Consider the following 24,240-nt stretch of genomic DNA (forward strand, 5'->3'; position numbering starts at 1 on the left):
ACTCAGGTGTCATCCACACCCTTTTGCATGCTGTGGCAGCAGCTTTGAAGGAAGTTATTCTGCCACTGCTGTTGTATCCCTTCTGGAGGCCCCCATTCTCACACTGAAAGGCAGTAAAAATGGAGAATTAGAGAGAAGAGGCAATTTAAAGGGACTAGAGACCTCCAGAGTTTCATCATGAAGAACCACAGCCAGCTGACAGTCAGTGATTTCCCCCCATGCACAGAACACTGGAGAGGCTGCCCAGGCTCTCAGCTCCCCAGTCAGTGTCTGGGAGCACACAGGCACAGTGACTGAAAAAGAAACACCCCAGTTAGAGCCCCCAGAGCACGGTTTGAGCTAATTCTGGGATATGCAGCCTCCCTCTGCTCCCTCCCCCTGCCCCAGGGATGATTTGGGGAGAAGTCTGAGGCATTGTCCTTGCACAGCCCCATGCTGACACTTGGAGAGGGCCCCACACCAGGAGCCAAGGGCAGGCTGGGCCCTCCTCCCAGGGGAGCAGGAATGATGGTACAAGCATTGGCTGTCAGTTTTCAGTTCTCAGTTTTCCCTTTCCTTCAGTGGCTCACTCTGTCTGCAGCTTTGTATTCCCTTCACCATCCCAAAATCCCAGCAAAGCCCAGTTCTGCCCCTCTCCATCACTAGAGGGAGCGTTTTGCACGGTAATTCCCATTCCAGGCACAGCTGCTTGTCCATCACTTTTGTCACATGGACACCTCATATTTTTCCAATCTAAAAAAAGGGGAGGAAGGCCAAAAAACTGCTTTGTGAGACCCTGTTAATCCTGCTCGATGAAAAGGGGCATAAACCTTTTATATTAACATGGAGCACATAAAACATTTAACACACTTGACACTGAAGTCTCTGCTGGTAAAACATTATTTCCATGGGGTATAATTCATTAATATTGCTGTACTTCTGGCAGGAGATAATTCAGCTGACATTCTCCTTTATCTCGGTTTTTCATGGTGGGGGGACTTGCTGGATAAACGTGGTTGGAAACTCTACAGACAGCACTGTTTTTCAGTAGAAAATTGGCTTTTCAGCCAAATGAAAATGATCATTTGAGCCTCAACATTATTAAGGGCAGATGGAAGAGCATAAACTTTACAAAGCTGAATGGGAACTGCATTTTTTCTTTCATATTTCAGTAAAATTCAAAGGAGATCTTATGTTTAACTTGGTATTTCCAGCTGAGTCCTATCTGTGTGGTGTTAACTGTATGGTCTCGATCAGTTTCACTTGTTTTTAAAATTCCTCTCTCTGCTAGGAGGGGGGAAAAAAAGGAGATGTGTAACTTGTATAAATCTCAAAAAGTGAATACAAATCCTGTCCATTTTAATAGAGATGTCATAAAAAAGCAATCAAAACTTTTCCTTGTGTGAAGTGGTTCATGTTTTGCACCCTGATTTTGTGCATGTGCTGCAGGTGTAAGCCCTCTCTGTGCAGACACACACATTTATTACATGTACTTGTAGTCCATACGTGGCATCCTGTGTTGGTAAATCAGACTGTTCTTTTCCACTTGGAAAGGCTTCCTCACTAAAAAGTAAGATGTCCTCTTGCATGGGCTGTTTCCAAGTGCATCTGTCAGCAAGTGGAGCAATAATCTCCCTGGAGTGAGTGGTGCTGCTCCGTGCAGAACTTGCTGGGGACAGGGAGGAAATGTTTGCATGCTGGGCAGCACGGACAGGATGTTCTGATGAATAAGATGTACTTTCTTCGTGTTTCTGTTATTTAATAGCCATGCTTAAAAAGGTCTTTCTGTGTGTTTGGTGCTCCCTAACTCCAGGCTATTCCTCTCCTAGGCTTTGGTGTCCCTGAAGCTGCTGGGAAATCAGTTAGTTACGTTGCCTTCACAGGATAAGTGGAATTGCAAACAACTTAAGTCTCTGGATCTTTCAAAAAACCAGCTTGGGAAGTAAGTGTTGCTTTCAAGTTTTGGCTAAGAAGACAAAGGCTGAAGAAATAATAGCAAACCCAATCCCTCGTGTAACACAAAGGGCGTCAGGAGAGAATTAATCACCTGCATAGAAGGCATTGATAGCCACATACCATGTCCCCAAGTACATTGTGTGTCTGTGACAGTGATGAATTATCCTTTGCTGAATTCTTTGGGCACTTAACACGCTGTATCATTTATTAAGTGGATAGATTATTGATAATGGCAGTTTAATTTCTGAGCATGTAGGAATTTCTTCAGCCCAGTATGTGGCTCATCACTACTAATACAAGTTTGTGGGGAGCATATCTTAACCATAAACCATCTGGCTGGACTGCAGTTATTAGTGTGGGAGTATTGTTATGGAAAAAATGAAAAGTCTTTGTTTTTTAAATGGAAGTATAACCAGCTGCAAGTTCATAGAGATTTCCAACCTAAAGGATTCTGTGATTCTAAGACTGATGTTAATGAAATCATCCAATAAATGAGTGATGTTCTGTTTAGAAATTCCAATAAGGATGTTTAACATAGAGAGTTAAAGGTCCTTTATAATCTCCAAAATTCCAGTGAATTGTGTCATGCTGATATCTTCTCATTTGGGTGCCTGTCCAACACAGTTTTTGGAGTCCTTAGGAGTTTCTGTGTCAGTTACAAAAGACAAATTACCACTTTTTGAATGTCCCAGTGCATTTCCAGAGTCATGCTGGTGAGTCCTCTTCTCCAAGTCTCCCTGGGGAGGGTGGACAGTGGCAGCAGGTCGGTTCTCCAGCACTTCTGGTGAAACTCCTTCAATCTGCTGTTTGACAACCACTTAACCCTGACACCCATAAAGGCAGGGGTCAAGTGCTCCTGCCCTGGGAGCTGGGAGCACTGCCTTGAGGAGCTCTGTTGATTTGCCAAGAGAAAACCACTGGGCTGGACAAGTGTTGGTGGAGTCTGATTGCACAGCAGGTTTCACTCCCATCTCTGCAGAGCAGGTGGGATCCTGTGAGAGCTGTGAGCATGGTCAGGCTCTTCCCCGTGTAGCTGAGCACCTTCCCAAGATCTTTTCCCCACGAGTCCCTGTTTTGTTTGTCCCACAGGAGTGATGAGGGGTTTAAAACGAAGAGGATCCCCTTTTTCACCACGAAGAACAGGGTGCGTGGTGGCCCCGAGGCAGGTAAGGCACACAGAGCACTGGCAATGCCAGGAGAGCTGGAAGGCAGCAGGAATCTGCAGTTTGGCTGGAGGGAAAGCAGAGTAAATTCCTCTGCAATTTAAAGTGCAACTGCATTTCTTTAAGAGGAAGTATGTTCAGAAAAAATGTTTCTAAAGAAATGATGCAGCTGGTTGGTACCACCAGTATAGAAAGATGGTATGAAACCTGTTTCTTTTGCTCTTTCATGAAGGTTATGCCTTTTAGCCAGAGCATTAAGTGGCATGTTGAAGGGAAATGAACCCATAATTATCCCTGTGATTCTTAGTACTGTTGCTCACTTTGTAAATGGCACATTTTCCCCCTGGCACTGCACCCTCAGTTTGGGGCAGAGCTGATGAAATCCACGTGAAATCCCAGAGAGAACAAAGGGATATCTGAAGATACTGCACTGCTTCCTGCTCTCTGTGGGATTCATCTGCATTTCTTTTGTTTGTTGTTTTATTTTAAAGCACTTGGGGAGTTTTCTCATTCTGGCTGCCTGCAGAATGCCTGGCTCTAAACATTCCTTGCCAGTCACAGAGTGGGACAGAGCCAGCGTCGTCCTGACGCACATCCCAGCAGCCCTGGACTGCTCGTGGGAGGAAGAGGCCCTCCTGCAGCAAATCCTTCCCTCAGTTCCCCTGAAAATCTGCCTGAGGTGAAATTGGTAAATGAACCATGTGCAGCCATAGCTGTAGGTTAGAGCTGGAGATCCTCACCTCCAGCTGGCTCCTCTGGGAAGCAGAGGCTCTACCTGGACCTCATTTTCCTGTCTATGGCAGTGGAGGCTGCTGTGCTGGGTGAGGTGTGTGTGCCCCCCGAGGGGGAGAAGAGGTTGGTCTGTGCTCTTTCACAGCCTGGAAATGGAAGTAGAAATGCTGTGACATTGTTGGACTAGGGAACAACTGGAAGAGGAGTCTGAACCTTGTGGAGTCTGACATATCCTCAGAGCTTTGCTTGAAGTGCTGCAGCAGCATTTCCCAAAGGGGAGAGAAGGGCAGGAGCAGCAGGCAAAGGCAGCTAAAACCAGCTCTAAAAGGGAATTGCTGTCCTCATGGAAATCTCTATGTGCTGCAAACCCAGCATAACCCCCTGCAAAGGGCAGGAGGGGATGGGCTCTGCAGCAGTGACATTTGAACAGCCACTTTACACCCTGGTGCCACCTGGAGCTGCCTCAGGTGGCCTCAGGTAGTAGGGGGCACAGAGTAGCCCACCTGGCTGGTGCCACGGGAGAGCAGCCACGGAGACAGAGCAAAGCCAGCTCATCCTTTTCTCTCTGTTCCTCTGCCAAGTGTAGCTTGGTAAGAGAGGATGTGGCCAAGAATTTAAACATCAAGAGAAAACAGAAGCTGGAGTACATCAGCTGCTCACAGAAGGCTCCTGGTGAGGTGGGGGTGGACAGGTTTTCATATGATTTACCAACAAAGCTGTTTACTTAAGTCTAGGTTATTTAAAGAGAATAATTTATGGTGCTCACTATACTTGATTGATAAGTCTCAGAATAACTTCTTGCACATCCATGTGTGGCGTTGGTAGCATTTATTCATCCAAAAATACATTTTCAAGATGGGATTTGTTTTAATTTTTCTACAGTTCTTTAAAAGAAAATTTGAGCTGAAGCCAGAGAAATCATAAATAACTCATGAATAAATAATTACAATTCATAAACACCTCGAGCTTGCTTCCAATATAGTACACTCCTTTCCACCTGGGACTCTGGTGAATTCAGAGTATTGCTACTATTTTAGGAGTTTGCTCCTACGTGTCCAAGAGGGGCTAAATCTGTCTATGCCCAGGTACCTACTGAAGAGCAACAATGCAAAGTTTAAGTCCAGTGATGAGCCAGAAAGGAAGTGAATTGCATCCCTGAATAAGCCTACTGTTCTCCTAAAATAATCCCAAAGATGATTTTTAAATTTGAAAACTCAAAAGGCAGACTGTGACACTGCCCACACCAGACAGTCCTGTCACGTACATGAAACACCCCTGCAGACAGTGGGACTCTATCTTGCTCCTTTTCTGATCACAGCTCAGGCTGGCAGTGCTGTTAATATTAGAACTGGGGAGTTTTCTCCTGAGAAAACCTCTTCCAGTTTTTTTTCCTCTTTTTGACTTAGTCTAATTGCAGTTCCTCACGTCTTCTCTGTAAAGGAAGATCTTGGTGGAAGTGGAACTGTCCCATCCCTCAGGAAGGGAGAGTTTTGTATCTCAGGGAGTTGTTTTGATTGACCATAGAGGCAGCAGATGGTGCTGGTTGTACTCTCCTATTCAGACTCCAAACCTGCCTGGTTTTCCTTCATTTCAGGATTTTCTTTGGTAGATAAATGTGACACCCTCAATACAGCAACACAATCCATGGCAGCTTTTTGTGCAGCTATCCCAGGTGCCATTTCTGGAGTGAAATGGTGCTCTCTGGGACTTGAAGAGCTTCCCTCTGTTTGAACCTCTCCAGCAGCAGCAACTCAGCCATGCAGCTGATACTCCTACTGCTTGGGATGTTCCCAAAATACACAAGATGCTCCTCAGGCATGGAGGAAGTTCTCTGAGTCCTTCTCTAAAACAGAACAGAGGAGCAAACACCAGCATGTTTTAGACACAGCATAGGTCAGTCTCTCAGCTCCAGTTCGGGTTTTGTTCTCTGTTGTTGCTGACTTTGATCCACCATAAATTCCTGCAGGATGCAATGTGGGGGCCTGAACATAAATTCTGACTGGCTTTTCTCAGGTAATATGGAAAAAATACATTGAGAACCAGCTGTGCCCTGGGTGTGCCCTTTCAGTGCCATGTTAAGAACCAGTTGTGCCCATGGGATGCCCTCTCAGTGCCAGCTGTTAGGCTGCAATAGCAGCAGTTCATAAGATGTTTCCATGTATTCAACAGCAGGAGACAAGGTGCCATTCATCCCCTGAGCTGTTTTGGCAGGCTTGGAGTTCCTCCCTCAGCACCCCATAAGTCCTGGACAGTGCCACCTTCCAGCACTGTGACTTTAGGACATAGAGATGTGAGCATTGATGTTTGATTGTCACTGAAGGCCGTTTGCTTTTCTGCTCTTGCTTGGTGGTGGCCCCTGCCAATGGACATGACCTCATGTCCTGCCCACAAAGTTCAGGTGAAGCTCTTGGTTCAGAGCCTTGATGCCTGTTTTGTTGTTTCTTTTTCTGAAGGTGCATTTTGTGTCTCATTCCAGGTCCTTTTTTGGAGTTTCCAGCATTTCTGAGCGATTCTCTGGAGGTTCTTTATCTGAACGACAATCAGCTGGACTCCGTCCCGCAGTCCGTTTGCCTCCTGAAAGGTTTAACAGAGCTTTATTTAGGAAAGTAAGTCCATGTCCTGGAAAAGCTTTGCAGTGTTATTTCCATGTTGTTTTAGTGACCAGTCTTCTGTGGAGCCCCACCCCAGATGTCCAGTGCTTTTGAAGTCAGAAAGCTGCAAATAGTCAGCCCCTTGTTAGAGCTGTGCCCATGGTTTGCTTTAGATAAGGAGGAGGCTGGTCTTTTGAGTTAGGGAAGATGATCTAATGCTTTGAACACAAGCCTGGGAATCTAATGTGCCTCTAGTTCATTCTGGCTTTTTGCTGTCAGTTTCTGTAGTGCTACATTCAATAACTCATCATTTTTGCCTTTATTTCCTCAACTATCCAGCAAAGATGATTACATTTGTCTGCCTCAGAGGATAAATTGAGGTTATACATCACTTTTAGGATGGAAATTGCTATTAAAGTGCTGAGTAGTCTTATTAAAATGTTAATGGAAGATTTCTGCAAGGATAGAATAGCGTAATCTGAGAGTCCATGAGAGCAGCTACTTGCACACAAAGCCTGGTTGTTGGTAGATTTATTTGTTTTTGTACAGTAACCCTGGTATCCGAGAGCTTCCTCCAGAACTTGGACAGCTGGCTAATCTCTGGCAGCTGGATATCGAGGAACTAAATATCAGTAACGTTCCTGCAGAGATCAGAAAAGAGGGTAAGGCTGATGCTGTGTATTCTTTATTAAATTGACTGAACATGCAATAAAATCTCTTCCTTTTAATGGTCAAGAGCAAAAACAGACAGTGAATGCCTGAGCCCTCATGGGGTTAACTGGAATTGCACAGGGAAACTTCCTCCTCATATTTACAAATTTGATAATCAGTGCTAAGCTCTGGCTGTAATGATCAATTTGAGACAGATCACAATTTAAAATGATGACTTATAAGTGCAGTATTTCATTTGCAGTATGCATAAATTCTGTGGCTCGCTTCCTGAATGTGGATATTTTAGGATATTTAGATGGTCTCTCTAAAGACTGAAGTGTTTAGGATCAGCAGTCACACTCCCATTGAAGTGACTTTATTGTGAGCTGTTAGGTTTTTGGATCTATTACAATACTGTCTTCTTTTTTTTTTTTTTTTTCATTTTAACCAGAAAATCCTGTGGGAACAAAGTTATTAGGAATTATTCCTGCTCCAGCAGTATACTGTTGAAACCTCAATCTCACTTTAACTGGAAACATAAAAGCAGAGGGAAAAACTGAGTATTTTCCAATACTAAATTACTATTTTATGTTGCCTTTCAGCTTCTGAAGCATAGGAGCCCCAGCATTTGTTTCTCCTTACAGTGCTCCATTGTGGAGCCTCCGAGCAGTGACCTTTTCCCGGGGTCTCTGTCTCAGGTTTGTCCGCTGGAGGTTTCTTTGTTTATTCTCAGCCCACAGCCAGACTGCAGGGGAAGCAGGAGTTCCCAGCCACGGGGTGTGTGCAGAGTGGGGTTTGTGCTGTGCCTGGGTGCTGCTGGCTGCAGGGCTCACCCCGTTCTGTCCCGCTCCCAGGCCCCAAGACGGTGCTGGCGTATTTACGAGCGCAGCTGCGGCGGGCAGAGAAGTGCAAGCTGATGAAGATGATTGTCATCGGGCCCCCCCGGCAGGGCAAGTCCACGCTGGTGGAGATCCTGCAGACAGGGAAGGTGCCCCAGATGATGCACAGCGAGGCCACCATCCGCACAACCAAGTGGGAGCTGCCCAAGCCCGTGGGGCACAAGGCGAAGGTGAAAAGTGGTCGGAGATCTGCAGGCCCATGGGATGTGGGAGCCCTGTGGGGTCCTGTGGGCTGAAATTTGAAATTTTCCTTTTGCAAGGAGCAGTTCCCATTGCCTCGCAAGTGGGACGTGGTGTTAGACCCTTTGCAATTCTGTTTCGTTTCCAGTTGGTACTAGAGGGCAGTTCTGTTTGCCTGACTGTGTTCTAAAGGGAGATTTGTGTTGGCTAGGCTGAAATTCTGGCTCTCTCTCCCACCTCAGTGGACACTAATTTTGAGAGAGTGCTTTACATCAGCTTCTCTGCAGCTTTCATTTGGGACATCAGTCCCAAAAAAATAAATAATTACACCTTCCACCCACATCCCCCACACATGACAGGTCTGATATAAATTTGAGTCCCCAATAAAGCTGGACTCCATTTATATCAGACCTGTCCTGGGTGGGGGATGTGGGTGGAAGGTGTAATCCAGGGATGTCTAAGGCAAAAACACCCACATCTCAGGTGGCTCATCCATGCAGTCTGTGATACTCATTTGGAGGGCACTGATTTCATCCAAGCATTTGTAGGTGGCCCTGTCCACTGCCTGCAGAGTAGCCCAGGGATTAGAGGATGCAGAATTTGTCCTGAGGTCTTGTCAGAGCTGAGGGGGTGCAAACACATCCCTCCCCCTTCCCAGATGGGACCCATGACCACCAGACTGTTTTGGAAAGGGGAAAGGAGCCTGCTGAGTTCAGCTGTTCCACAGCAAAGAGTGCCAGGCCAGAGACAGAAAGAAAAGAGCAACACAGGCTGACTCCTTGAAGGGTAGATCTTGGTGGGAGAAGGGATTTGTGCATTTTGTGTTGAAGAGTAATTGAATAAAATAAAAGTATAGACAGCACCAGGGACCTGGAGTGGAATCAAGACAATGAACAGGCTTTTTATGCCTATCTCTGAGTCTGTCTGTCCACACACACACTCACAGCTGAAGGTCTTTTGGATGAACAAAGCAGTCCTTGTGCTGGTTAGGGCTTGGTTTCAATGATATGGAAGTTCTTCCAGCTGTTTTTGGGAGACTTCACGCGATTGCACAGAATCAGAGCCCTGCTGAACTCTTATAGGGTAACTTCCACGTGGGATCAGTCAGCAGCTGGCCCCATCCCCCTAAACAGAGCCCACTGGATGTTTTCTGATGCTCTGAGGATGGTGGCTTCCTCTGAGGAGGAAGGTTTGGTTTTGTGTTCAGTCTCAGGGTTTTTGACTCTCCAGGGCCATGTGATTTAGGGACAGAGCTTCCCAGGTATGCAGGTACTTCCTGCTGCAACTGGGAGCCTGAGTGCCATTGAAGCAGAGAGCCAGGCTCCCTCTTAGTGCTGTCCTGGGGCTGCTCAGAGGAATGGATGCAGGGATACTGGGAAGAGAGCCAGAGCTGGAGAGGCCTCCATTTAAGCATTCCCCCAGAAATCAGCGAGTGATTCATAGCAACTGTGATTCTGGCCCATCTCTGGCGTGGCACAGACGTCAGAAGCCTGGGAGAAACATGTAGGAGGTGTTTGTGGAAGGCCTGAGAAGCTTCCCATCTCCTGAGCATCTCCCTTCTGCTTGGCTCAGCTCGGCCTGAGTCAGTGGAAGTGATTTCAGCAGGGGTTTCCTGTTCCCCACAGCAGTGGCAGATAAGCAGCTTCAGTGGAGGGTGGCACAGGCAAGGATGAAACAGTTTCTCTTACAGATGCAGTGAAATGCAGGGCTCAGAATGAGACCCTTGTTTGGACTGGAGAATCCACAGCGTTAACTGGAGTTTTACCAGCATCAAGGGCACCTCTATCGTTTTAGCAGCAAGTAATTAGTCTTGATTTCCTGTGGGGAAGTGGTAGCCATGCTTAACAATTGCTTGTTGATTTATCTTTCCTGGAGGCACAATTAGGACATTGAACCCCTTCTTGTGTCATACATTATGCAGGCGTAGGTTTATACTTCAGCTATTATCTCCAGTGATTTACTGCCACGGTTTGATTTGAACACTTCTCTTTGTCTAAGTAGGTTGATTCAGTGGAGTTCAATGTCTGGGATATCGGAGGCCCAGCGAGCATGTCTACAGTCAATCAGTGTTTCTTCACAGACAAAGCATTGTACATAGTGGTCTGGAACTTGGCACTGGGGGAAGAAGCTGTGGCAAACTTACAGTTCTGGTTGCTGAACATTGAGGTAAGAAGTCACTGGTGGGCTCTGGGATATCTATTTATCAAGCAGCAGCTCAGCACGCAGATATGTGATATTGCAGATTCTTTTTACTCTGCTTTTAAAAGCTCCCCAAGCTATGAATTTTGCACAGCATTTGGAATTCATTTTCCATTACGCTGTAGGCGTATCGCTATATTTAATGGTTTAAATTTATCATTTGCTTTGTTCTCCCTCACACACAGCAGAGAACGAAACAAAAGCTGATTTATAAACCCTTGCTAAGTAAGCCTGAACATACTTATTTTGGAATTAGTGTTTGACCACACTGTGCTCCAAGGGGGGTTTGAAGCATTTTCTTTCTTCTGTGGGTTAGACACACATTAGTCTTGAGGTTATATTTTTAACACTTTAGATTCAGGTAAGCTGGAGAGTACTTCCAAAACAGCTCTCATTTAGACTCAGAGCTGCAGTGAATTTATTGCTGTGGTGTGGATTGATTTTTTCTAACACCATGTTCATAATTGCCTGTAACTCTATTTGATAATTGTTTTAACATGAAATGCACAAAAATGGGTGCCTCTTGAAAAACAAACATCTTGTAATTTTCAAAATATTAATGGTCAGCAGCAATCAAAAACCCAAACTAGGTAACAAAGCTGAAAGGAAAATTATTATATTTCCAAAATGTATGATGTGTCCTTAATACATCCCAGCAAGCACCTAGGGACATCAGGAAAAATGCAGAGAAATGTGATCATGATGGTTAAAAGAAGAGGGCTGTATATAGAAAGGAGAAAACTACAGGGGAGTCTTTGTTCATGACCCTTTACAATAGAATTGGGAGAGAACAAGTGAAATTGTAATTTGAAGCAAACAATGGGAAGTGTCTTAAACACACTGGATGGCTAACCTGTGGAATTCACTGGAAATAAAGTGTGCTGGGGGTACCAGAAATTGGAAAGACAAGCTGGTGAATGAAAACTCCATCAGGTGCTGTAAATTCCAATATACTCCCTCGTGCTGAAGCAATCAGTGAGCTGCTGGGTACTGGGAGAACACACCAGGGAACATCTCTCCATCCTGCCCTGTGCCTGTGCTCTCCATGAGCCTCCAGCAGCAGCACACTGGGGCAGGGGCCTTTGGTGTGGCTTGGTGCAGCCACCACTCCTGGGCTTGATTGGTGTCACTCAGGTTGGGAGATTCCAGTGGGCATCGCAGGAGGAAAAGGGATTGCCTGCAAAGAAGGAAATCTTTCTCCCTCTGAGTGTTCTTCTGTGGTCAAAGTCATTTGGATGGGAAAATGATCCCTGCTTAAGCCTGTGCAATCCCCTTGTGTTTGGCAGCATTTTCCCTGAGATCTGGATACATTCCAACCATGGAAGGGTTGGAAGAAACCACGAGATCACTTAATCCATTCCTTTGTTCTGATTCAAGATTAAGTAGATTGAGACTTTTCTAGAGGTTTATCTCATCTCTCCATGTACCTCCAGTGAAAAGTTTGTGTGACTTCCCCAGGTATCCATTCCAGATTAGCCTTTTTCAGGATGTCAGATCTTCTGGTTGCAGGTTAAGTTGTCTTTGTCTGGGCAGATGTGGTTCCCTTCATTTCACTGACTCACAGCAACTCCTTTTATGTTAAACCCTGATGTAAAAACCCAAAGTGACAGTTTCCTGCTCTGCAGTAGCAGCAGATGATTAAGCCATGCTCTGCAGAACTTCTGTAGTACCCAGATCACTTTAGCTGTTGTCAAGCTGCCACAACAGGTTGCCTTTATTTTATAAATATATATATGTATTCCATTTTATCAATATATGTGACTCCCTCCTCTTAAATACCACACTTTTCACCTGTCCTCACTGATGTAATCTGGATGAGATCACTGCCAGTGTTTTCTCTTGCAGGCCAAGGCTCCAAACTCAGTGGTGTTGGTGGTAGGAACACACCTTGATCTGATTGAGACGAAATTCCGTGTGGAGAGGATAGCAACCCTGAGGGCCTATGTCCTGGCTCTGTGTCGCTCTCCCTCTGGATCCAGAGCAACTGGCTTCCCAGATATCACCTTCAAGCACCTGCAGTGAGTACTTGTGCCTTTGTGAAGTTCAGTCACTCGCTCTTTATTTTATGACACTTTTAACAATTTTGAGATACTTGATCTCCTTGGCAACGAAACCAATTTAGAGACTCGTCAGCATTGCATGCCATCTATTTTTGACTGAGATAATGTATTATAATGAGAGAGAAGGTCAGTGTTGCTCAGGGGGCTGATGATGAGTCTGAGAGCTGGAAGCTCCAAAGTCATGACCTTGACCAGCCTGTTTACTGCTCCCCCTTCACTCAGGTTTCTCGCTCTTTAATGGTGACACATTAGTCACAAGGGGAGAAGGTGCAGATTGACTAATTAATGCTGTGGGAGCGTGACTGTCACAGGGTGGGTGCCAGGGCCTTTGCTGAGGGGAGGCTGTGGGTGGTACCTGACGTGGGAACACAGCTCACGTGGCTGGGCAAGGAGGGCTCAGTCCCCCGAGCCCCTGTCCCATCCATCTCCAGGTGTCACAACAGAGGGCTGGGGCTGCCTGGGAGGTGGGTGTCACTCAGGCCACACAGTCTGACACTGCTGCAAGAGAATGCCCTTGGGAAGAGGAGGCTCCAGCTGGGAGCGTGCCCCTGTGAGCCAGGGATGAACGTGGATGCAGCGGGCTGGCACCAAACAACGTGAAAATATCTGCCTGGGGCAGGAGCAGGTGGCAGCTGGCAAATGAGGAAGGGCACTGTGATGTCCCCAGCACTTCCCATCTGCTGCCTGGCAAAGGCATCAGCCGACCTCCCACACACTGCTCTGCAGGCACTGTCAGGCATCCCAGGCTGTGTCAGGCATCCCAGGCTGTGTCAGGCATCCCAGCCAGCTCTTCCCCGTTAGAAGAAGCTCCAGGGACCCACAGAGGCTCAAAGACTCACCATGAGAAGGAGAAAACTTTGCTTGTATCACCTCAAGCCTCTTTTGCAATCACCCCAGAGCATCACAACACAGTCTCGATCATTCTTTCTCAAGGGGACTTTCTTTCACCCTGACAGGCATTCTGAACATTTCTCTTCACCTTCCTTTCCCCTTGCATTTCTTCCCAGCCTGATTTCATACCTCCTTCCTCCTGTGCCTCTCCACACCCCATCATCCACCTGGAATAAGCATGCTATTAAGCTCTGGGACTGGAGAAGTGTGAAATCCTTGTCTGAGTGACCCTGGGTGCTTCTGTCAGTGGTCATGGTCATCCAGCATCCCAGTGAGTTGCACACTTTCCACTGCTGTGCAGGGCTGAGGTTTGAGATAAAGCATATTTTCATTAGAGAAGGATTTTCTGTCTGCCATGGGAACATGTGTAGGATCAGTTAGAAAGACCCTTTGTTGGGGAAAATGGAACAGAACTGTTCTTATCCAGCCCACAGAAAGATTAAAACTAGTAGGAGTTGAAGAGAGCAGGTTTTTAGCTGTTGAAGAGATAATGAAGGCCAGCTTGTAGGATCTAAGCATCAATTCCCAGATTGCAGGAGGCAGCTGATCAAGGGCCGGAATGAGGGTGGAAAAGGTGTCTGGTAGTCATCATCCTGCCTCTTTGATCTGGGGCAGGGAGGACTGGACCTGTCTCCAGGGCACAGAGTTTTCCTCCTCCCCACAGCCCCCTCCAGGATGTGTGTGGCTCTGGAGGGACAGAGGGGGATGACTTTGGTCAGGCTGCCAGGGATGTCCCCAGACATCCCAGTGCACAGGAGACAGCAGGGCAGGGAGTGAAGCAGGCAGAGCAGAGGTTGGGCTAATACAGATGTGGCCTAATACATCTTTTCCAGACGACTCCGTGTGTTTTCTCCAAAGTATTCTAAAAATACTCACTGACAGCCTTCCTCCCATTCAGCTGACACAGGAAATTTAAAGCCAGTGATAAGAGAAAGTGAGCCTGGAGAGGAAGCCAGTGTGCTGATAAGGATTGATAACCTTCCCCCTTGCATGACTTTTGCAGTGAGCTCTCGTGTAAGACTCTGGAAGGCCTCGAGGGACTGCGGCAGCTGATTTTTCATGTCACCTGCAACATGAAGGATGTTGGCAGCTCAATTTGCTCCCAGAAACTTGCAGGGAGATTGGTGAGAACTGGGCTGTCTTGGTGATCCTTACCAAAGCAGGGCTTTTGGGGAGCTTGGGAGGTCACCTTTAGGAGTTATTGACAGAGGAAGGGGTTGATGCAGGAGCCATGTGAACATTTAAGATGGCAAGCTGGCTCTGGGAAAAAACAGCACTGAAAAATCCCTGTGAAAGGAAGGTGGCAGCCAGTTCATCCCTGCTGGCTGATCCTGATCCTGCTGGTTTTCTCACATGGCTTGCAGATACCAAGGAGTTACCTCAGCCTCCAAGAAGCTGTCCTTGCAGAACAGCATAGAAGAAGTCAAAATGATGATGTGCAGTATTTAACAGACAGACAAATAGAGCTGATGATCGAGCAAACACCTGGAAATGATATCAAAGACTATGAAGACTTGCAAACTGGTAGGTCAGAGCAGACCAGTCATTTCTTGGAAATTAATATATATGTCCAATTGAAATGTTCCACAAATAGTAAATACAAATTCCACCAGTGTAGGGATGACTTTGGAAATTGGTAAGATATAAAATCAGTAGTGAGACTTTGGGGACAGGACTGGGAAGTTTCTAAGGTGGTCTGAGGTTACTGATTTCATTCCTTTTTTTTTTAACAAGCTGTGGCTCATTTCTAGTCTGTGTATAGTGAGGGTTGCCATAGTTTCAAATCTGGCTTCTCTGTAGGTCCCCAGTCTTGTGATCTTTATGGAGGCCTTGCTCTGCAGGAGGCAGGGAGAGCTCTTCCCTGTGAGGATGGCAGGAGGAGAGTGAAGGGGAGGTGTCATGGGGACAGAAATACTGGCTGAGAAGTGAGATGTGGGTTTTGCAAGTGGAGTGTCAGATAGCAGCACTCCTCAGATAGATGTTACTCTCTTGGCTTGGCTGCGTGCTGGCTGTGTCTGGAATGCATAAAACTGCACAAACTGCCTCATAGTCTTACTCTCCTGCACTTCTGTGGTTTCCTAATGCTGATCTATTACTAATCCCCAATTCTTTACTTTTTTGCAGCCATTAATTTTCTCATAGAAACAGGGACACTGCTGCACTTCCCAGACACGAGCCACGGCCTGAGGAACCTCTACTTCCTTGACCCTGTCTGGCTCTCAGAGTGTCTGCAGAGGATTTTCAACATCAAGAGCTCCAAGTCTGTGGCTAAGAATGGAGTCATCAGAGCAGAGGACCTCAGGATGCTGCTGGTTGGTACAGGTTTCACTGAGCAGACCGAAGAGCAGTACTTCCAGTTCTTGGCCAAGTTTGAGATTGCCTTGCCTGTGGCCAATAACAGGTATGTTGATAATTGGAGAGGTTTAGTGAGGTTGGAGAAAATTGGCCATTTAGTCAGTGGATATTAACAGGCTTTGCCACACTAAGTTGTTGTCTTGACAGGGTTCTTGTGCTGAGAAAACATCTGAGAGCATTCAGCAGTGTCATGGAAGGCGCCCATCCATTTGGGCTGTATTTCCTGAACTGAGCATCCTCTGGGCCAAACCAGCCCGTGTGAAAGCTTTCCCAGAGCAGTCTTTGTGCACTGGGTGCATTGAGGCTGTGGCAGGCTCAGCCACCAGCCCGGAGGGGCAGTGACACCGCCGGGGATGTGGCCACGAGCAGGTGGAAGCTGTGAGGGCTCAGCCGGCGCAGCTGCAGCCGGCAGAGGATGTGAGGCCACGGCTGCCAGGCCTGAAATATAGATGGGCTGGAGTCATCTGTTTCCAGTGAAGGATCCTCACTTCAGTATGGCAGAAAACTTGGGGTAATCAATACTTGTGTCAGCCCTGAAAGTAGCAGCATTTTATTCCTGGTGAAATCAGGAAAGCGTAGCTGCAGCAGCAACGCGATTTACTTGATTTTTAACCTCAATAGGTGCTGATCAATAGTTTTCCTAGAAATGGTCTAAGAAGCCTCATTCTCTTTAAATGTTAATGAGCCCTCCTCCCCTCTGCCCCCCAATCCTTTTCCTCTGGGCAGAGTTCCCTGCGATTTTTCTCTCTCCCATCTGCTTGGCGACAGCCTGTTGTTGGGCTAGCGGTGAGCCCTGAGCTGTGTTGCACTTTTGATGTGGCATTTGCATTTCACTTCCTTGCCCTTGCAGGACAGCGCGGCTGCATCGCCCTGAGCCTCTGGGGAGCTCTGAATGCCAGCACAAGTGCAGCATTCTCTGGGCTGTCATTATGCCTGTCACTTATCCAGTCCCGGATGCCAACAAATTTTCTCAGGCTTAACACAGATAAAGCAGCAATGTTTCTGCTCAGTCCAAAATGCCTTTTGGACTCCTTGTCACTATCTGCCATTTTTCACCAGGGCAATTACATTGTCTGTGCCTCGGGAGCAAGGAAACTGCTTTTTCATGGCCTGCCCAATGTTTTTCTCAGCGATCCAAGCCACATTAGCAGAATATTCTTCCCACTGACGGGCTGTAGCTATAGCAGGTTGGATTAATTTAATGTACTAGCCAGACACAGAGCAGTTATTTGTTACTGTGCTGCTGCAATTATTGTCTAGATTGCCAGATAGGGTTTCTGTGCAGTCAGTACAGAAAGCAGCTGCCAGTTTCTGTTCTGAAAGGGTGGATGGGGGCATGTTTCACATATTTTCAAAATTTGCATTGGCTGTTGTTCAAGAGCGTCGAATCACCATCTGTGTTATAATCCACTAGATGGTTGTGGCCCAGAAGGGCCTCACTGGCCCTTCTTGCACCCCTAGACCTTTTCTTGGATGTGCTGGGGAAAGTTTATTGGCTGTCTGATGATGCATCCACTACTTCTATGGAGTGAGAAGTTTTAGTTTGTTGCACTCTGCTTTTTTGCCTAAGGTGCATGTAACTTAGCTGTGTTCTGCTTCTTAAAATACACTTAAAAGCATGACCATTCTTACTGGAATTTATAATTGAAACTTTTGCCAGTTTTACATTCCAAAGATGTTCCATGGAACAGATAATTTGATCATGTAATATGTCATCACGTGTGACATATGGAGAGAGCTGTTGTCTAATGATGGCTGTTTTTTTCCTGAGCTGATATTTCAGATTTTACAGAATGCTGCAGCTGCTAGCGAGAAAACATGAGAGGCAGTGGATTCTTTAAAGCAGTGGATTCTGACCCAGCATTAGTTCTGGTTGTGTCTAGTCCCTGCCAGTGTTATTTTGGTCAGGTCTCTTGGCCATGTGCCTTGCTGCTGTCGTTGTGCCCGTCAATGATGAGCCCCAGATGCCAACACATTTTCTCAGGCTCAGCACTGATAAAACAGCAGTGTGTCTGCTTATAAGCAAATAACATTTTAGATTGTACAGGCGTCCTGGGATGTGTTTGGTACAGAAGAGTATCACTGACAGGAGATTTACTGGCAAGTATTGAAAGCCATAAGCTCATGGTTTTCAAAACAGTTGCAGTGTTCCAGGACGTTTAACTTCCCAAATACGAAAGATCAGGACAAATGAATATTCTGGGATTACTGAAATAATTTGAAAACGTTGTGGTCCCCTACACCAGCATAACCCCGTTACTGCTGACTGGTCAGGCACAGATAACATCAAGTCTCCTTCACACTTGGGCAAAATACCTAATAATCTGATTGCAGAGCAATCTGAGCTAGACAAGTGATTTCTCTTGCTGGCAACTGCCTGGCAAAGTGAGCTCTTGCTCTAGGGGTGTGTCAGGGATGTGACAGGGATCCATCAGCTGCAGGGTGGAGCAGCAGGAACCCTGTCATGCTGACCCATGGGGTGCTCTCATTCTGGGGCTGGGTTGAAGCAGAGCAGCCCAGTCCCTGCAGCCTGGAGCTCCTTTCCCCCCATTCTGGGCTTACAGAACCTGGGCTGCTGGAGTTTGTTTTTGCACTGATCTCCTGTTCCCCTGCTGTAGTCCCCTGCTTACTACCAGGGCAGAATGTTACCAAAAAAAATGAGTCCCGACATCATAGCTGTTCTAATGACTCTTATACTTTAATGCATTTAATTTGTGAGTACACAAATGCTCATTACATCAATTTTAGCCCTTTCCAATAGCCCTGGCTGAATTATGTAATGTCTGTTTTGCCTCTGCTTGCTTTCATAGTGTAAATTAATTTCTCCATGTATTGCTGCAGCGTTTTAGTCTAAAAGCTTTTTTATATGCAGTAGGCTGTGCCATTAAAAATCTCTTTGGAGACTGAATCGCCCTATTATCTGGTAACAATGTACTCACTGTTAAAAGCTGTAGCTAAAATCTGAGCTGTTGAACTTGATGTGTTTCAGCTACCTCCTCCCTCATCTGCTTCCTACCAAGCCGGCGTTAGATATCCACGGGCTCTGCCACCAGACCACAAACACGGTCCAGAGGGTCTTCAAGATGAGCTTTGTCCCCGTTGGCTTTTGGCAAAGGTTCATCGCCCGGATGTTAATTAGCCTGGCAGAGATGGACCTCCAGGTAGGTTCCTGTGTCTGTCTGCAAACAAAAGCAGACAGCTGAAGGGGTTCAGTGTAAGTGGGATGTCTCTTCACATCCCTCTGGCTTCTGTCACAGACTTCAGGAAGATTGTTTGAGTAAACAGGGAGAGGCGAGGCTCTGCGCTGAAAGTCTGATTCTGTTTTTGCAGTAGGTGTCATTGAGAATGACAAATTGGCACTGGGGGAGAAAACCTGAGTTCTCCACACTCCCTTTATAACGTGATCCCCTGGAAGGTCTCAGTTCCTCCAGCATCTTCCAATTACAAGTAATTGGAGTTCTGCCTGCGGCTCTTGTCCATGACCATTCCACCAGGCCAGGCTCCCTCACGGCTTTGCCAGAGGAGATCTGGAATAGCTCCAGCAAAGCCAAATATCTGAATGTCTGTGGGATTAAATGGGAAGAAAATTACAGGACTGTTGCCTTAATGAGGCACCCCATTAGTGCAAGTGCTGAATGACATTAAAGTAGTGTTTGCAAGGTTCTGAGAGCCCAGTGAATTTTGGTGTTGTTGCAGATGTGTTTGCAGGAGTTTCTATCTGAAACTGTAGTAAATATCTGCAAAATATTTATAGTACTGCTCTGGTATCTTCTTAGCAGCTCTCCATTAAACTGTGGTCTGTCAGTGATGTACAGAACATGGAAAACATGATACCTGTTTTTGGAAGGTCCTCTGTGTTCCAAGCTTGTCAAGCCATGTAATAACTTTACCTCTTTTAACGGGGTGTGTTGGCAACTCCTTGCTTGCATCCTCCTGGGCACTACATAATCCTAGAGCACCTTTCCTAGGGGCTTCATCCAGAGTGGAAAGGATGCCAGGCGTCAGACCTGTCTGCAGGCAAATAAATGTTGGAGCAATGAGTACAGCGGAGTCCTGCAGATTAACTTCTTGGTTTTAAAACAGAAATACATTTTGCTGGTTTGAAGTGTCTTGGAGAAGGGCCATCTTCCTCCCACTAAAACAGGTGGAAAAGTTAACTCTCTGCATTGAGGGCAGACTTCATCATTCACTAGAACATTTAGTACTTTAGGTTTATAAGACTTTTGTGAATGCAGAATAAATACTGCAAATGTCACAGTTACAGAATTAGCTTTGTGCGCTGATATGAAATTGTTCTTTTTTCAGTGGCATGAAAAAGATTTCCACTTTGGAAAAATCAATTTTACCACATGTATTTCCATTCCATCGCAAAATTTTATATGAGCACAAGTCACTTTTACTGGAAAAGGTACAGCAGCACCTGTGAAAGCCAAAAACAGAATTCACTTTCTTGCCTGATTAAAACACCCTTATGGGAAACTTCAGCACGATTTTCATGCTTTTCTGCTTGTTTCAGCTCTTTGAAAACAAGAAGAACACCAAGACAAGAAACAAAAAGGTGACCATCTACAGCTTCACAGGCACCCAAAGGAACCGCTGCAGCACGTTCCGAGTCAAAAGGACTCACACGGTTTACTGGCAGGAAGGTCTGTTCGTTACCTTTGATGGAGGCTATCTTAGGTAATTTGTGTTCATAATGCAGCATGTGTGACAGGGGACTGATAGAGTGTGTGAGACACATCAGCTGAATGGAGATGAATGGGCCTGACCCAGGCTGTGTGCTCACTCATCAGGAGAAGAGGAGGCTCTTCTAATGGACATAACTCATCTGGTAACAACTGCTGACAAAAACGACAAATAACTGATTATTTGGCAGGTCTGAATGTATCAACCTTATCTGCTGTTGCAGCCACAAATTGAAAGAGGCCTGAGAACAGAAAGTGAAATTCAGAGTGGGGCTCTGGCAGATTGAAATCATGCATTTTCACATGCAAAGATTTCCTTACTTCAATGAGTTTTCCACTGAATCCTAAAACTTCACCACTGCATGGCAGTAATCCAGGTCAATGGAGGTGCTTCTGTGCAGCAGGGACTGTGGACAAGTGCCTCAACCTGGCCAAGGGAGAATGTCTGCTGGCTGCAAGCCTGGGGGAAACCTCCTGTCCATGTTGTTTCACAAATGCAGACATTTAAGACTTTTTGCTCCTTCAGTCCCTGGCAAGACAGGGAGGAACCATTGGTGCTGTTGCATGGTTGGAGGCCAGAAGGAAACAGTGACCTTCCCAAGTTTCCAAGCTCAGTAGAGACTTGAACCCAGACACTGCAAACCACAGGCTGGAATCCTGAATTCTGGACTGTGGTAGTGGTCATGCTCTTAGCTCCCCACGTATTTCAGGGAGTTACACTGGGAATTGTGCAAAAATGATGTTCATAAACTTTTCCTAACGTTTCTGGAAATACCATTATTATTCCACTGGAATTTTATTACTGATTTTACAACTCCCAACCTTCCATCATTCTGTATAGGGCATTTCTGTCAAAGCTCTCTGTCATACTCAGCTTGCTTAGGTCACAGTTTTCCCCGGGCCTGACCTTCTATAGCACTTATCCTTTGTGAGAAACTGGCATTTCTGTGGAATTCTCTTCTGAAAATCATTTTCAGAACAGACTGAGTTGAAAATCACCCTCGAAGTTAGATTGCTTTGTGTTTCGATGACTCATGAACTATGTGTTATTATGTAACTCAGGTTTCCTGCCAGAAAGAAGTTTGTTGACATGATACTTCAGAAAAGCTTCACAGGTCTGTCTTTTGGCTTTTTCACACAGCGTTGAGTCTTCTGATGTGAACTGGAAAAAGAAAAAAAGTGGTGGAATTAAAATAATTTCCCAGTCAGAAGTGAGAGACTTTTCAGCCATGGCATTCATCACGGATCATGTCAACTCTTTGATAGACCAGTGGTTCCCTGGTAAGAGAACAACTCTAATTTTCTGTGCAGTGTTATGTCTTTTCAACAGAGAGTTCTTTGATAGAGCTCTCCAGGTGCACAATATTGTGTGTTAATTGAAGACCCCTCAGGCTCTGACATCTCAAGCCAATAACATTTGATAAAAGCTAATAAACCTGCAGACAGATCAAGATTAGTTGCCAACACCCTTTGGTCTAGACATTGTCTCTTCTAGTCTGTCTATCACAGCAGCACAGGTGAAAACAGGACCTGGAGGAGTTCAAAAGACTCATCCAGTGCTCATAGCAGGGGCAGGATTTGGCCCAAACTGCTTGGTGCTGTCCCTTGAACTCATTTTGGCAGCAGCTGGGAGGAGGATTTGCCCATCATTTCTAACTTTCTATGAGTTACAAAATTCTGATGTGAGAGGCTTGAGTGAATATGGTACCAAGGACTCCATGCCAAGGTAACTTCCTTGACTCCTGCAGCTGCTTTTCCTGTGCTCAGCACAGATCCTGCTGTTACCCAGCAGGCTCTTTGCAACCCCAATACACTTTGTTTGAAACCAAAACAAAATCTGAAGTGCTCTTTGTCGTCCTACCCTGGTCTGGAAAGCAGTGCCAAAGTCTCTTAATTGGAGGCTCTGTGGAGGAAACAGTGGTGCACTCTCACATACTCACGTTCTACATGTTCTGAAGATAAAAGAACATTTTATTTGCCTTTGGATTAAAATAATGCTAAAGTTAATCAGTGAAGCTTGAGAAGAGCCACGACTTCAAAGACTGCAGCCTGTGTTCACCCTGCCTAATTGTGGGCATTTAACAGAGCCTGTCACCACAAAATCTCTCTGTAGTTATGGGAGAGGTGTGAACCTCCCAAAGGCTTGGTCGTGGTAGAACCTACGTTTCTCCTGGAGGGGCTGAAAACACGTTGCCCATGAGGGAGCCCACAGGACCTGTGTTCCCAACCCCATTCCCACCTCAAGCCATCTGGCAGTTTGCAGTCTGGGCAGAGACAGAGACACCCAGCAAGCAGAAGGGTCTCTCCAATGCTTTATTCACATACCTTGTAGTTTTTGCTGCTCCTGAGTACATCTGCCTCTCAAGCCTGTGCATTACCTGTGGCCAGAGCGGGGTGAGTGTTGGGTTATGTCCACAGCCCTGTCTCCCCAGCACTGTCCCTGTCTACTTTGCAAAGCTATTTTCTATTCCAGTCAGTACCCTGCAGCAAACTGCTCAGTGTGAGCGTGACCGTTTCCAGCCGGCGGATCCAGGTCGTGCTGCGGACTCTGGAATGCACTCGGAGCTGTTGTTCCCTCTCAGCTGGCATGGTGACGTTGTTTCCTGTTTGTTTGCTCTCTCTGAAGCCCTCACAGCCACAGAGAGCGACGGCACGCTGCTGATGGAGCAGTATGTGCCCTGCCACATCTGTGCAGCTGCCAGGCCGGAGCAGCGCGAGGGCGGCGAGAGGGCGGAGGACGCGCAGTACTTCAACATGGAGGATTGTGTCCTGACTGCCATCGAGCTGGACTACATCACGTGTCCCAACCACCCTGACATCCCCGTGTCGCTCCAAGAGCTGGTCCCAGAGCTTTTCATGACCGATTTTCCTGCCAGGTAACGTGTGATAGCCTTTGGTTGAGCTTCGGTGTACCTGCGTGATTTGGCTGGACACATTTCTTGAGTCGCCTCTGCTGGAGGGATGTGCTGACCACAGGAAACAAATCCATCTGCTCTCAATCCATGCTCTGCACCCCTGGTGTTCAGCAGCTTGCTTAGACACTATCTGTGTGCTGACCGAGTCATCACACCAGGGGTCCTTTGAGATCACTGTGGTGCAATGTGAAAGTCCCTTTTTAAAGCCACAGCTGTCCTGCATTGCCCAGAACTCTGGCCAGGACTTTCTGTAGTTGGAGCCTTTCTGGATCCCACAAAAGGAGATTTTAATGTGGCAAAACAAAAAGGAAGTGCTGCTGTATCACAAAATTGGCACTGAAATGGCCCTAATTTTGTAGGGGCCTGTAGGTGAGTGAGTTTATGGACACCACAGGGGGACTCACACTGAGCTGGGGCTCCTGCTCGGCTGAGGGCTGCTGGATGTGTTGGGTGTGTGGCAGCCCTGAACAGCTGAAGGAGCTCTTCCCTACCCACTGCAGCACTGCCAAACCTTTAAGCTGCTTAACTACATTCCCAGATGGTCTCAGTCTTACACCCCTCATTACTTGGTGTGCAGAGCAGGAGACCTGAGAGCAGGCAGGACAGAAGAGCAATGTCCCCTTTGGCTCCTGCTCTGTCAGACCTCTGAGTGCCCAGTGAAGAATCACAGGACCTCTGGACCAGACTGTCCTGTTGGCTGCTGACAGAGCTCTCTGTGCTCTCACTGGCCCCTGTTGCTTTGCTGGGGTCATTTTTCTGGGCAAACACCCCATCAGCTCATCACACCAGCCCTCCTTACACTGTTATCTCCTGCAGATTTATTTGGCAGGTGCGAGGCGAGTGGAGATGTTTGAAGTGTGAACAGCTGTAAAAGTAGTCTCTGGGAGAGTGGGGAAATGATGAATTGCAGCCTGGGAACACTAAGCTGATTTGAATAATCAGGTTTCAGAGTGTCGGGTTGTTCATAAACATCCTGTCCTGCCT

The 24,240-nt window shown here is 46.5% G+C and overlaps 1 protein-coding gene across 2 annotated transcripts in view; it reads left to right on the plus strand.

The window, feature by feature from the left end:
* The window catches only part of LRRK1 (leucine rich repeat kinase 1), a 73,655-nt gene that overhangs the window by 32,405 nt on the left and 17,010 nt on the right, over window positions 1-24,240 (plus strand). For both annotated transcript variants that reach the window (XM_039723320.1, XM_039723319.1), the window contains exons 11-24: window positions 1,809-1,921; window positions 3,025-3,101; window positions 6,307-6,436; window positions 6,971-7,083; window positions 7,927-8,141; window positions 10,153-10,317; window positions 12,196-12,368; window positions 14,305-14,425; window positions 14,666-14,825; window positions 15,426-15,702; window positions 18,646-18,817; window positions 20,173-20,336; window positions 21,483-21,622; window positions 22,968-23,217. In XM_039723320.1, coding sequence (XP_039579254.1) covers window positions 1,809-1,921; window positions 3,025-3,101; window positions 6,307-6,436; window positions 6,971-7,083; window positions 7,927-8,141; window positions 10,153-10,317; window positions 12,196-12,368; window positions 14,305-14,425; window positions 14,666-14,825; window positions 15,426-15,702; window positions 18,646-18,817; window positions 20,173-20,336; window positions 21,483-21,622; window positions 22,968-23,217 — 2,270 coding nt within the window. The remainder of the gene's footprint in view (window positions 1-1,808; window positions 1,922-3,024; window positions 3,102-6,306; window positions 6,437-6,970; window positions 7,084-7,926; window positions 8,142-10,152; window positions 10,318-12,195; window positions 12,369-14,304; window positions 14,426-14,665; window positions 14,826-15,425; window positions 15,703-18,645; window positions 18,818-20,172; window positions 20,337-21,482; window positions 21,623-22,967; window positions 23,218-24,240) is intronic.

The sequence above is a fragment of the Passer montanus genome, unplaced genomic scaffold (genome assembly GCF_014805655.1).
Source record: "Passer montanus isolate IOZ18808 unplaced genomic scaffold, ASM1480565v1 scaffold5, whole genome shotgun sequence".
Classification (NCBI taxonomy): domain Eukaryota; kingdom Metazoa; phylum Chordata; class Aves; order Passeriformes; family Passeridae; genus Passer; species Passer montanus.